At 36.4% G+C, this 14,698-nt stretch overlaps 1 protein-coding gene across 5 annotated transcripts in view; it reads left to right on the top strand.

Moving 5' to 3' along the window:
- mink1 (misshapen-like kinase 1) overlaps positions 1-14,698 on the top strand; it is an 83,474-nt gene that overhangs the window by 34,649 nt on the left and 34,127 nt on the right. For all 5 annotated transcript variants that reach the window (XM_022678590.2, XM_022678584.2, XM_022678578.2 and 2 more), the window contains exons 8-12: positions 610-688; positions 3,275-3,450; positions 6,373-6,442; positions 6,709-6,919; positions 14,450-14,560. In XM_022678590.2, coding sequence (XP_022534311.1) covers positions 610-688; positions 3,275-3,450; positions 6,373-6,442; positions 6,709-6,919; positions 14,450-14,560 — 647 coding nt within the window. The remainder of the gene's footprint in view (positions 1-609; positions 689-3,274; positions 3,451-6,372; positions 6,443-6,708; positions 6,920-14,449; positions 14,561-14,698) is intronic.

The raw sequence follows: 14,698 nt of genomic DNA, 5'->3' as shown, positions 1-14,698 counted from the left end.
GTTTTCCTCTGGTTTTGAGTGCTCGGCACTGACTCAGCTCTTGATCAGTCCGGACATGCACACGGGTGGGGGCAGGGCTGGTGATGTCATGGACCCTGCATTGTTTAATATCGTGATATATATCTTTAAAAAAAAAAAGAACGTTTTTTTTCCCCCTAATATCCTGCAGCCCTAGCAGAGACTAATTCTGTTTGCTGAGTTTATATGTACTCAATACGGCAAGTATCCTCCTATGAAAGGAATGTACTTTCTAGGTTCTCACAAAGTAGCTTTGTGAAGTGCAAGTGCAAATCTTCAACAGGCAGTTATAAAATGTGCAGTAGATAACAACCAAGAGAAGCAAATGTTGCATAACTCAAAACATCTTTAAGCCAATTTTTTGCAAAGAGATGCTGATGAGGATGCGTTTTTTTATTTGTTGTTTCATTATTACTAGTAGTTATCTACAGTAGTAGTATTGTATCTCTAGAGCAGAACTAAAGAAGAACAAATGTATTCATGTTTGAATTTTTAAAATAGGGTTGATTCTAGTGATATAAATAAATCTAATAATTTCTCTCTCTCTCTCTTTTCCTTTCTTTCTTTTTTTTCTTTGTCGCCCTCTCTCAGCACTGTGTGACATGCACCCTATGAGAGCTCTGTTCCTCATTCCTCGGAATCCTCCTCCAAAGCTCAAGTCCAAGAAATGGTGATGACTGTCTATTCTCGCCTTTTATTTTAAGAGCCGCCTGTTTTAGCTTCTTAGCTATCCATCGCTATATTTACAATAGACCATATACATGTTCACCACTTCTCCTTTTCTCCTTTCTCCTCTCCTCTCCTCTCATTTCCTCTCCTTATCTCCTCTTATTTTCTTTCTTCTTAATCCTCCATTTTCTTTCTCTTCACCTGTTTTTACTTTTGTTTCTTCTTCTCACTTCTTTACTCCTCTTCTAATATTTTCTCTTGCCTTATTTCCTCTTCTATTCTTCTTTTTTCTTTTCTTCTTTGTGCTTTCCCTATTAACTTCTATAATTTATTTTCTCCTTTTTTTATTTGTTATTTTGTGTTTTTTCTGCTTTATTCTCATTCTTCTTTTCTTCACTTCCAGTCTATCCTTCCTGTAGATTCCTAGACCCATTTTCTCTATGTATAATGAATATATCTCACTTACTCCTCTTTGTTCTCTCTGTATTAAGCTTGTGATATTTCTCTTATTTAGTGTTCACATCAGCCCAGTTTTGTTAGCCGCCTGTTATTTTGGTGTTAGCTTACATAAGACAACCTCCCTGCCAATGTTCTCTCTGTACAGTCTCTCTCTCTCTCTCTTTCTCTCTCCTCTCTCTCTCTCTCTCTCTCTCTCTCTCTCTATGTTCTCCAGCCATGTATGGTACACTGTGTTTCGCATGACGGCCATGTTGAAATGATGCACTTTTAAACTGGCAATTTCTTTTTTTTAATCAGGTGTTATCTATGCTTATACCAGTATGTAGTGCTGGGCGATAAAACGATATCGATAGTTATCGAGGAAACTATATATCGCGATAAGTCGGGGCGAGAAATTCGATAAACTAAATTTTCTATTTCCCGTTTAAGTAGCGTTGTGAAAAGGCGCAGCACGAGATCAGGCAGCACGCTGAACTGCTGCTCAGCCCAGTACAACCCCTCCCCTCCCCTCTCCACCATCCCCCTCCGCCCCACCCCCCGAGCCCCTCCACTCTGAACTCCTCACATAGCGGCTCCTTCTCTCCCATTTACTGGATAAACTTCATTTATACTATTCAGCGGCGCTACACTGGAAAACTCACCTTTTAAATATGAGGCATGCGTCTCCAAGATATTTAGAGAGGTGAGCTTGTTCAGATTTCTGAAGGCAGGTAAACGCTGCTCTGTTTGCTGCTAGTTAGATTAGCTTGTCTCCAGTTTAAAGTTAGCGATGTTTAGGTGTAAAAGGGATCTGTGCAATCTGTCATCATTAGCTAAGATGCTTTCACTGCTTTTTACATTCTAATAAACTAATGGGTAACGCACGTTAGCCGTGTTAATCCACGTTTCGTGTAAATTAAGGTTAACTTCAGCACGAGTGAGGGGTTAGTATATAAACACACAGAAAGGAAGCACTTTCCATCTTTTTTCCTAACTCTCACTGTTTCTGTTAGAAAACCCTGAGGGCAGCATTCTCCTCTGTCTTTGTGTTTTATAGTTTTTAACAGATAGAGAGTCTGTTATGCTGGATATTTTACTAAATACAGAAGATTATATAATCTGTCTAGCTGTATTTGAACTGAGCTAAACATTGCTGTTACTGAACTGGAGTTTTAAATACACTTAAGTAATGTAAGTCTAGTCTACTGAAAGCCAGTAATGTTAGTATAAATCTGTACTGCAGTAGAAGTGGATCATTTCAGAAACTTGACTTTATTCCTCCCACCTCCATTATAGGCCACTTTTTTTTTTTTAATATTTAAATGTTAGCTTAATTTAAATGAAAAAAAAAACTAAAGGCTCTTATTTAAAAAAAAACATAAGCAGTAAATTATCTAAAATTACAACAAATAGAAAATAGAAAAACAGTAAAACATATGTAATACATACTTTTTATATGACCAAAATTAAACTAGACTGAAATCTGACTAAAACTAATAATATCCGATAGACTAAAATGTAACTAAAACTATTATACATTTTAGTGAAAAGACTAAGACTGTATCAAAATCACCTGTCAAAATGAACACTGTGATATACTCTTGTATTTTGCTTTATGTAGTTGCCTGCATTCAGGGAGGGGAATGATCTTTTGATTAAATATAATTTTATAAAAATAAATAAAGTGTTATTGCAATTTAAATTAAACAGACATATAATGTAAAGGGTCTTACATATTTTTTAGTTTATATATTTGTCCCCTTTTTAAAATTAATTTAAAAGCTGTACCCACCTGGCAAGATGTTAACATCCTAGTGTCTGTCCACAAGGCTCTGAGCCTGCTAGTGATTTTGTCCATAACTCCCTTATTCTGTCACTTCTGAGTAAAAATAGAAACCTTTAAGTGTAACAGAAAGTGATTTGATTTATATCGTGATACATATCGATATCGGCTGATATGAAAAACTATATCGTAATAAGATTTTTTTCCATATCGCCCAGCCCTACCAGTATGTCTCTCTTATTTCCACATCCAGATGACCCTGAATGTCTAATAACTCCTAATTTAACAAACATAATTCAGTTTACCTTAGAAGCAAATCATTCGAAAGCAGTAGATTTAAAGTTCGGGTTATACCTTTGCTCTCAGGTCCAAAAAGTTCATAGACTTCATCGAGGGCTGCCTGGTAAAAACCTATCCAAGTCGTCCATCCACAGAACAGCTGCTGAAGCACTCCTTTATCCGAGACCAACCCACAGAGAGGCAGGTCCGGATCCAGCTCAAAGACCACATCGACCGTACCCGCAAGAAACGAGGAGAAAAAGGTGAGGGACATGTTTATTAATGCTCATATACAGCTTTGAAAAAAGATAAAAGACCACTTAAAAATGATGGGTTTCCTTGATTTTCCCAAATCGAAAACCTCTGGAATATAATCAAGAGGAAGATGGATGATCACAAGCCATCAAACCAAGCTGAACTGCTTGAATTTTCGTTGAATAAAGTTATCTAAAAGCAGTGTGAAAGACTGGTGGAGCAGAACATGCCAAGATGCATGAAAACAGTGATTAAAAAAACAGGGTTATTCCACCAAATATTGATTTCTAACTCTTAAAACTTGGGGGCATGAATATGAACTCGTTTTCTTTGCATTATTTGAGGTTTGAAAGCTCTGCGTATTTTTTCTTATTTATGCCATTTTTAATGTTTTGCTTTTTAATTAAGCTAGAAATTCACTATTTACATTTGCTGTTTAATGTTGCTTTAAGTACATTTTTTTTGCTCAAAGCTTTAGATTTTTGTCCTTATCCCAAGTGTTGACAGTTAGCAAGGACATATTGAGTTCTGGTGTTTGCTATTTTAGTTTTAACATTAAGGCTAAATGGCTAATTGCTAATGTTTCAAGTAATGGAAGCTCATGGCCTACTGTTTGTAGGGAATGGTTCCAAAAGCCACTTTAGCAAACCTATTTTACTCAAACTCCAAGGACTCCAAGAGAGCATAATTGGCCTCCCTGGGTGGACAAGGTGCCAGTCAGCACAGTCATTTGTTCATCAGCTAAGTGCTCTCCTCCAAGCATGTTGAGCTTTCCAGTTAAGTTTCGTTAGTGCTAATTTGAGAAGATACAGCAAAACCAAGCCCAAATTTACATTGAGCTTTTTTTTTAAACTTGAACAGGGTCAGTAGGAAGTAAAACCATAGCAATGTATATGTGTTACCTCTTTTTAAATCAAAATATATTATAAGATGTTTTTGTTTATGATTTTTGCCCTTTCAGGCAGTTGCACGTGTTGCTGCTTTACTCAGCTGACGTACCCAACTGCTGGCTTCCTTTTCATTTCAGTTTGTTAAACTCCTGGGTTCAGTGAGAGGTTTCCATGTCCCACAGCCAATCAGATACTATTCAGAGGCAGGTTTATCTATATGGGTCATATCAGATGTGCAGTAGTGTAATTAGAGCCTCCAACAGGACTTCAGAAGGTTCCTATCGAATGAGCTACTGCCTTAAGTCCCACACATACCGTCGCACCCATGCAGAGAGGAATATGCGGCATGTGTATTTTGGGTTTAGGTCTTAAGCTGTCTGCTCTTCCGAGAGCTTCATTTTACTCCAGTCCTTGAGCTACAAAAGTACACACTGAGATATTGAAGAACAAGTATTGAGTTTTGGTTTTGTTGTTGGCCAGTGACTGGTTCAGTAATTGTTATATTTTAATACATTTATTATGAGTCTTCAAACAATCCTTAAGTCTTTTGGATTTAAGTCTTAAGTATCTGTGGTTCGAGCCAAGTGCTTGGCCCCTTTCACATTATAAGCCACGTTGCTTAAATCCGATTTTTTGCTCAGATTGGATTTGGCTTGACTGCTTGACGGTTCACGTTCACAAAAATAAGTGAGCTGTATCTGTGTGTAATATAAACGAATCAGTCCGTGAAACGTCTCACATGAGCACACTGATACATGTATAAACGTCGCCTTCTTCACCACAAAAACAACAAATAACGTCATATTTGAGAGACGACTCGCAGCATTATAAAGGTAAATGGATGCGGAGCATATTTTTCTGGAGTGGAGAAACCGCAAACAGCTGGTCTGAAGTTCATGCTCAGGTCGAGGAGGTGAAAAAAGGCCAGGTGGTTTGCTTTTGCTGTTTTTGCAGCTTTTGCTGCACAGCTGCACCAAGTAAAAGCACAAAGATGCATGAATTCCGATTTGACCGTTCACATTTATGTCGCATGGCCATGGATCGGATACGTATCCAATTTAGGGCCACATATGAAAGTGACTCAGATCAGATTTGAAAAAAAATGGATTTGGCATGTTCACACAGCCATGAAAAAAATCTGATCTGAGCCACATTGGACAAAAAAATCAGATTTGAGTCACCTCAGCCTGGTAAAGTGAATGTAGCCTTTAACTCTGGGGTGCAATTTTGTTGTAAATATTTTTTGTATCTTTGGTATTTTTGGTGGATAAAACCTTAGTAGTAAACACCCTTCTGTTTACTTCTTTAAGTGAAAAGTATCTGGTTTAAAAATTAACGTTAAAAAAAAAATAAAATGCAATATTGCTAGTTCTAGTACTAACATTCATTGCTGTTTAAAGTTACAATTATTTTACATTGTGACACAATTTTATTTTGTAAATTACCATATAAAAATATTTACTATTGATTACTTATGAATGTATTGTGCTTTTATTGAGTTTAGGAAATGTGACATACCTAAAATTACTCTGAGTGAGTTAACTCTCTGGTTAACTTATTTATTTGCAGTTTTACCAAACAACAATTTAAACAATTTTTGGCAATTTATTTCTTAGTGTGACTGTTAGAGGGGTTCACACATTTGGCGTGCAAATGTATAAATAATGTGCAAGTGTTAGAGTTCAGCTGTAGGCACAGAAAAAGGAGAAATGCTTTTATTCTGGATTTAGAAAGTTCTACATTTGGAGCACACCTGTGATTTTCTGTGTGTAGCATAGAAGCTAAATGTAACTTCACCATGTTTAGTTTGAGCTAACTCCCTATTTGCTGACTTGAATCTGTGAAAATATAGAAGTCCTGCTCCAGTATGTACCTATATAACATATCAGTGTACAAAATATAAAATTACAAGTACAAAATGAAGTTTAAAGGGTTAAGGCCTGCCTTGAAGTATTTTATTTGTTTGAGTCAGCCAGTAGATTTCTGTGTTTAACGTTTGAGCTTTACTGACTCACTCTTTATTTATTTTTTCTTCCCCAGAGGAGACAGAGTATGAGTACAGTGGCAGTGATGAAGAAGATGAGAACAGAGGGGATGAGAGGGAGTCCAGGTAGGACTACACCTCTGTGGGATTCTTCACAAACACCAATATATAAAAAACATACTGTTTACTATTACACATGAAAAAGAAACACAAAAATGGAACTAATATATCACTGATATATTAGTTTCTTCTTGAGCTTGAGTGATGCATCCATCCGTCCGTCCATCCGTCCATCCATCCGTCCATCCATCCGTCCGTAATTGCTGTTCTGATATAATTTGTCACTTTGTTTCCACTCTTCTCTATCTCTCTCTTTCTCTGTCTCAATGTAGTTCCATCTTGAACGTCCCTGGTGAGTCTACTTTGCGAAGGGACTTCCTGCGCCTGCAGCAGGAGAACAAGGAGCGCTCCGAGGCTCTGAAGAGACAGCAGGCTCAGCTAGCCGCCCAGCGTCGTGACCCTGAGGAGCATAAGCGCCAGCTACTGCACGACAGACAGAAACGCATCGAGGAGCAGAAGGAACAGAGACGCAGACTAGAGGAGGTAGATCACACTAAACCTGAGCTGCTTGTGATGATTGACTGTGATAAATGGCTGATATTTACATTGTGCAACATGTTGTCTCTTCCTTTCATCACAGAGTTGGTTCACACACAGTATATTAGACTTAAGGGAGAAATCCGGAGTGAAATGGACTTGTGGTGTAGGGAAACGTGATAACAAGTAAAAACTATTGTTGAATAGCTGAAACTCCCTTCACCTCCAGCATTCTGAAATACAGCTTTTTTCTTTGATGCTCCCAATAGGCTTACAGTGTTAGCAATAGGGGCATAGTGTTTCACATGCAAAACAAAAACGCTTTTTAACACTATTAACAAGCTCAAAGTGAAAATGGATTCCAGCTGTTTCTAAATGAGTATCTGTATAATATTTACGCATTTCCATGAAATTAATTTAGAATTTCGTCCCCCCTATCCTACCCATTTTACCTCAAAGTACCTTGTGTATGAACAGTCATTTTAGCCCTCCTATTATGTTACGGGTCAAATTTACCTGTTTTAAACTTTGAAAATCTAGGATAAATAGTATTTTTTCAGTATGAAATTTCTTCTGCTTGCCTTAGTTAGTGTGATCAACATATAATATAAAAATGGTTCATCTCGCATATTTGCAACCAGCCTTTGCTAAAAAAATTGCAATGTAACATTTCAATGTTGTGTAAAATTATTGTGTTTTATATGTCTATAGGTCTTTCAAAAGAAATGTAAAAAAAAAAAAGAGTTTGAACGTATTTTTTAAAAGAAAAACAAAAAACATTGTTTTTTTTATTAAAACAATGGTGTTTCTTATCTGTCAGAGGTAATTGATATTAAAAGAATAATTAGTAATGGAGTTAGTAATTAAATATTCACACTGCTTATTAGGATTTTTTTGGTTTCAGACATCTTTTGGATAATTAAACATGCGACAGGTCATAATTAACCCCGAAACATCATTGCTGCTCCTGACAAATGTTCATAACAGGAGTGTTAAATAAACTACATGTGCACTTTCAAAATTCTCAGTGCTTTGTTTTAAAAAGAGTTACTCTGAGCTTGTGATTGATGTAAAATAGTGCTTTTAGCATTAACTAAAAGCACTCTGAATGATAGGGATGAATGGAGGTGGGCTATTTAACAAAAGTTTGTTGTTGTTTCTTCTTTTAACAACAGCAACAGGTAACAATTCTAATATATACTGTATATTAAATTAAAAAAAAAATGTTTATAGGCTACATGGCAGTTTATAGTTATATAGGGTAGTACACTTTTACTATTTTACCAAACCACAGTGAGAGTAAAGATTTAGTCTCTTCGCATAATCTCACAAGCCTGTAAAACTTCCACTGACACACACACACACACTTTCACAAATTCCAGAGCATGTTGTTTTGCTGAACTGTGGCGAGGCACACAAATCCCTCTGCAAATGATGGGAAAGGTGGGAGGCGTGTGAAGTTGTAGTTTTACCTGTGTGTGGAATGTCCACAGTGAGTCTGTTTTTGTGGAGGCAGAGCCCACATGATATAAACACAGCTTACACCATCATGACCACGCACACACATACATACACGCAGTGGTTAAGTATACCTACATTCACTTTAGGTACACCCTATGTGCAAATGTTTATTGTAATAAATGTATTTATCTACTTTAGGTTATACTTATAGCTGACCCTGATGTGCAAGTGCACAAACCCAGCTTGTCTAGTCCCAGTGAAAAAAATCCTTTTAAAAAATCCCAGTGGGTAAAATCCTTTAATATTCTGCTGCTACTGCTCACTTAACTAATTCTAACAGCTCAATGACTTTAGTTAAATGACATTCAGAGTGAAACCTCTTTCCGTTATTGGCTTTTCAGAATTTTCCTTTCCATAAATAGAAAATAACATTTCTTGATTCAGGCACTAGAAATAGAAAGTAAAAGTTTAAACAGTTTTGGGGAAATGAAAAAATCCTGAAAGAAATTGTTGAAAGGATCTGTAGTTTGATCTGGCGTATTATAGCTGGTATGAATCTGTTAAAATATGTCATGATTTAATACTTGTTTTTTTTTTTTATTAAATCAGGGGCATACTTAACTTTATATCTTTGTGATATAAACATAATAATATGAAAATGTGTAGAGAGAGGTGTTGTTAGTGTTGTTAGTGTGCTGTAAGTAAGAAGGGTGAAGCATTGTGTTTCAGCACAAGCCATTAAATAAAGGTGTATGCTGAGTGTATATATAAAGTTAATAGGGCTCCATGTGATTCACAGTGTGCACATGCCTCAGGTTGTTGGTATCTGGATCACGTGTTAGTTGAGAATTTCAGGCAGTCGTGGAAAAGGAAAGGGAAAGAAAACACAGCACTCCTATGCAAATATGCGGCAGACAGAAACAGGTGTGTCCAACCAGCCAGGATTTTTAGGTGCTTTTTGCTGGGTTCGTGTGTTCAGTCTTCAAGGCTCTGGGTGAACAGAGAGAGGCTTGTAGTCTGGGACGAAACAATCTTTATTAATAGTACACCCAGCGGAGAATGGCATTTGAAGAATTTCATGATCGAGAAGGTCCTGGAAGTAGTGTGTGTGTGTGTGTGTGTAGAGGGTTGTACCCATTATACTGCTTGGCAAATACATTACCAAGCCAAAGTTCGGCGCCACCTAGCATTTTTGGAATGTAAAGGCAAATGTAAGTTCTGCAGTAATGTAATATCTAAAAATGTTGAGGTTGTAAATGGCATAATGCCAGTGTAATTACTGTGTTATGTCAGAAGTAAAAAAAAAAAAAAAAAACATACAACATTTGATTGTTGAGGCAAATCATAGGCGATAGAGAGTAAACAAGAAGTTTAAAGGGCCATTAAGGATAGTGTTGGTGCAATATGACCAAAAATGTACATCACTGTATTTCTCAAGATTATTATTATTTATTTATATTATATATATATATATATATATATATATATATATATATATATATATATATATATATATATATATATATATATATATATATATATATATATAAATTTGCATGACTAGGCTTTAATATAGATTTGTGACTTACTCTACTGTTAGGAGTACATATAATATAAATCACTAAGGCTTTAATAGGGTATACTTTGTCCCTTAAAATTACACAAAATATAAAGAAATCAGACTTTATTAGCAGAAAAACAGCTGAAGAATGTAAACAATAGACCTTAAAAAACACACAACTTTAACACAACTTCCTTAACGAAACAAATATTTTAAATTGTTCCATAATCACTATAAACAGACACAAAATACTCAAAATATAAGTATGCAAAGAGATATTTCTCAAATGTTCAGTTGCGCAAGTTAGACGCAAGTTTTAATATCAAATTACAATTACATATTTTTGAAGCCATTAGAGGCATTAAAGTATTTAGGTAGCTGTTTACAAGTCACAGTTCAGCTTGTATCCTTTAAGCCTCAGTATTAATATGTTTAATAGAGTTGTAGGTACTGCTCTTGTAGCTTTTTTGCACCTCATATCCAGTATTTTAGGGAGTTTTATCACTTGTGCTGAATAAGTTATTCTGTATGTAATTATAATATATATATTATAATTATATATTCATTAGATAAATGATAAACAGATCAGGATGTGTCATCAGATATTAGGGAAACATGCAAAGATTAAGCAATGTCATCTCTTGTCAGCAGAGCTTTAGACAGTATTTTCATGATTTTTCTTGCTGCTCATTTCCCAAGACACATTTCCCACCCCTAAGGTTGCCAGGTTTAAAAACACAACAGCCGCCATGGAAGATAGCAAGCAAACTTTAGCTACTTTACATCTTAAAAAGCCTCAGCATTTGTTGAAAAAGCTCAATAACGAAAACAGAATAAAGCGCTAGTAAATATTGGCAGCGAGTTCTTCAGATGGAGAAGGCTGCTCAGAAAGACTACAAGATCCCGAGCTGCTAATGTTTTCTTGAACAGGTTAGTTAGCTACTTTAGACAGGTCAACCTCTATATTGGCATACTAGAAACGGGCGTTTTTATTAATTAAAAATTGTAGTGTTCCCATTTATATCAGTGGTCTGGCACTTTAGATAGCTAATGGGTTAGCAAAGTTAGCTAAAGTGATTTGGACTATGCTGGCTAATGCAGTCGGGCTACACATGCTAACGTGAACTGCAGTCAGTCATAATAGAGGAGAAGACATATCGTATCTGATTAATACCTCGGCAGTGATAAGTATGCCGAAAATATCCATCAGTAACCGAACGTTAGACTCTAAATTGATTTATCTACAAATATGATTACATGTCACATTATCATTCTCATTTCCTATTTTTGCTCCTTTATTTTTATTATGATCAGCAGTGATTAAATGAAAGGTCTGATTTGTTCAGATTCCAATTGGGAAAATAACCTGCTTTGAATTAAATGTAAAAGAAAACAGCTGAAGCTACAAGTCCCACTGAGAGTCACTTTTTAAAATATAAGCTGACTTCATATAGGCATTTGAAAGCTGTTTTTTCTTTTTTTCTCTCTAGTTTTCTGCTTGATTGGAGCTGAATTTATCACAGCAGTGTCTGATATTTGCTCTTCTTTGGCGGAATAAAGCAGAGGAGCAGTGTTTTCTGTACCTACAGAGAGCAAGAGCGAGAGAGAAAAGCGGGATAGCTCACAACAGAGGGCTGCCCAATAATTGACCACAACAAAAGAAGAAGCTGTGAGCCTGTAATTTAATAAGCGTCATTAGCCGTTATATTTATCTCTGTCTTTGTACAAATGAGAATAAGAGCGAGAGAATTCGAGAGTAAGGTAGGACAGGGGATGAGATGGATTTTAATGGAGTTATTGACACTATTTAGTCAATGACACTATTTAGAGACTAAATGAACATTTCTGCATATTATGCTACCTGACACTGACTTAATTCCATTCATTATTAGCAGTGTTAGCAGTTTCAGCGTGAAATGGTTGTATTTATCCTATGAAGCTGAATCTATTAAATCATTTTACCTCAATTGTAATTAATGAAGTGATTATCTTGATGAATATCAGGCATTTTTCAATGGTACAAGCTGCTTGAGTTGCTCAGGTTGCTCAGTTGAGTTTTAATTTGTCTTCATGTTGCTTCCATATCATGTGACTATTTCTAAAGGGGACAGTACCTGACAGAATAATATAAAAAAAAAGTTTGTTGATTGGTTAGAGGTTCTGAATGTCAGTTTCGATTTATTTTTAATGAATTGCCCAGCCTTACATCTGACTAGTTATTGTAATTGATTATTTTTTACTACACTAATGCTGAAGTGGTTTTAAAGGGTGGAATATCAGCTCCATCATATGAAGTGATGTGGGATGTGGGTGTGAGATCCCCTGCATTCAGTGTGGATGTGATTTCTGCCAGAGTCTCTTGATTGATTGCACAGAAAATTCCAGCAAGGTACTACATGTCACGATTATTAGCATCCACCAGTCAGAGCACCCGGGTGCTGATATTGCGTTAAAGCTGCATCATGCACTAAGCCTTTGCAGTACATTTTTAAAGCATGATAATAACCATATAGTTTGCCGGTGGGTGTGTGACATAAGCCGTTCCCCTCCATTTAAAGCTAATGGCTATAATAGCTAAGACCAGCCTGATATGTTGATAAGCTTTGGGCTACCTGATGCAATTTAGTGTCATTTCTCTGTTATATAACAGTATTCAAATTTACTGATAAGAATTTATACATTCATATTGTAATAGATGAGCTGCATTATTCCAGCCCCCAGCAGTGCAATAGTGCATTTAAGACCGTCATAGATAGTGTGTGTGTGTGCATGCGTGCGTGTGTGTGTGTCTGCTCTGTATTTGCATGTTTGTTTGCACGTCTTATCCTGTGGCAGTGCATTAATAATGCATGATAGGATCTGATTTCCATTGGTCCATTTATCTTACAGTTATAATAAAATGTAAGATTTTTTGAAAAATGACAGTATGACTGACAGAAATTGAGATGGAGGAATGGAGAGCTGGGAAGGAGAACCGCTTTTGTTGTAGTAACTGTCTCTGCTGTGCAGGAAGGGCTTTCACATTCTACATTGTATAGGATTGCTGTGAGGATTTGCTTGCTTTCAGCGGTGTGTTAGTGAGATCAGGATGATTACCAACCACTCATTTCCAACTCTAACCCCTCATAAAACTATTTAATGGTGCACCACTACACCATTCCATCGTTCTCTTTAATAAAAAGTGAAAATGCATATTTTTTTTCATTATTAATGTGTGCATGCAGTATTATGCTATTATATCACTGGTTCTTGTAAAAAAAAATATATAATAATAATAAACTTTATATATCACCTTAGAAAAAGTTACAATTATTGTGTAAAATTAAGTAATTGACAATTAAGATAACATAAAATAATAAAAAAATTGTTATATAGAAATGCAGTGTAAAACTGCAAATAGGGCAAATAAAATAAAATCTAAAATAAGATAAAGTAAGATATTATAAAAGGATTTAATTATAAAATATTAAAATAAATAAAGAAATAAAACCAGAGAATATTATAAAATAAACTAATCAATTATTAATCTAAAAAGTTGCTTTTTGAAACTGATGCTGACTTTTACTGATGCTGACTGTCTGATCTCAACTGGTAAGCGGTTTCATTTCTTTGCTGCTTCCCAACTTCTTCTCTTATTATTAATTTTAGGTGCTTTAGCAGACTTGCAGATTTGCAATGCTTAATCTAAAGGAAAGACTTGGAAAGTTTTGAGAGAGACAATCTGTAATATATGATGGTGCCAATTCATTTAATGCCTTTAAAACGAATAGCAGTACTTTTTTAAATCAATCCTTATAGAGACTGGAAGCCAGTATAATGATGCCAGAACGGAAATTATGTGTTTTCTCCTCTGTGTTGCCTTTATCAACCTACCTGCAGTGTTCTGGACCAGTTGCATCTAGCTCCACAGGTGTATGTAGACTTCATACCCCTTTAGCCCATGCTTTGCATTAGGCATGGTGCCAATAGGTTCATCTTTATATGCAAAAGAGGGCCCTATTATATTGACAGTGCTTCTCTACATGGACTAGACAAGTTGTCTGTCTGTCTGTCTGTCTATCTGTGTGTTTATTTGCACATCTTTGATAGACATGGGTGCAACTTAAAGTGGCTGAATGTATTCATTGGGAGGGGTGTCCACAAACATTTGGACAGATAATGTGTGTGTGTATATGTATTTATGGTCTCAGTCACAATGATAATACAGGATGATGTTACAAGTAGAAACGGCTCTGGTGAATAGATGGATTTATTCACACACTGGCACAGCTGGGAGATATCCTTTACTGCAGAGAGGTGACTCATCAGTCCCCCCTCACCTGCCCCCATATCTCTCTCTCTCTCTCAATCTTTCTGTCTCTCTCTTTCACTCTCATTCCATAACATCCCCCTCTCAAAATCACTGGATGTTTTTTAGCAACAGGAAGGCACTTATTATTTCAGCTAGATATGTTAAAGTGACTCACACTTTCACTCCATTTCTCACTCTCTCTCTCTTTCACTTTCACTCACAGCAACAGAGGAAGGAGAGAGAGATGGTGCGGCAGCAGCAGGAAAAGGCTCCTCACCGACGACTCGACGACATGAGGAGAGAGGAGGACCGGAGGATGGCCGAGAGAGAGCAGGTCAGCCAATCGCGGCTCGTGTAACAGTGTGACTCAGCCAATCACGGCGCAGCGTGGGTGATACATACACCCACTACAGCCCTGGCATGTCTGTGAAGTGGTTGCCATGGCAGCAGATTCTCAACGCAGTTCTGTGTG

This window comes from Astyanax mexicanus, chromosome 1, assembly GCF_023375975.1.
Source record: "Astyanax mexicanus isolate ESR-SI-001 chromosome 1, AstMex3_surface, whole genome shotgun sequence".
In the NCBI taxonomy this organism is placed as follows: Eukaryota; Metazoa; Chordata; class Actinopteri; order Characiformes; family Acestrorhamphidae; genus Astyanax; species Astyanax mexicanus.
This window is presented reverse-complemented; position numbering and strand designations above follow the sequence as displayed.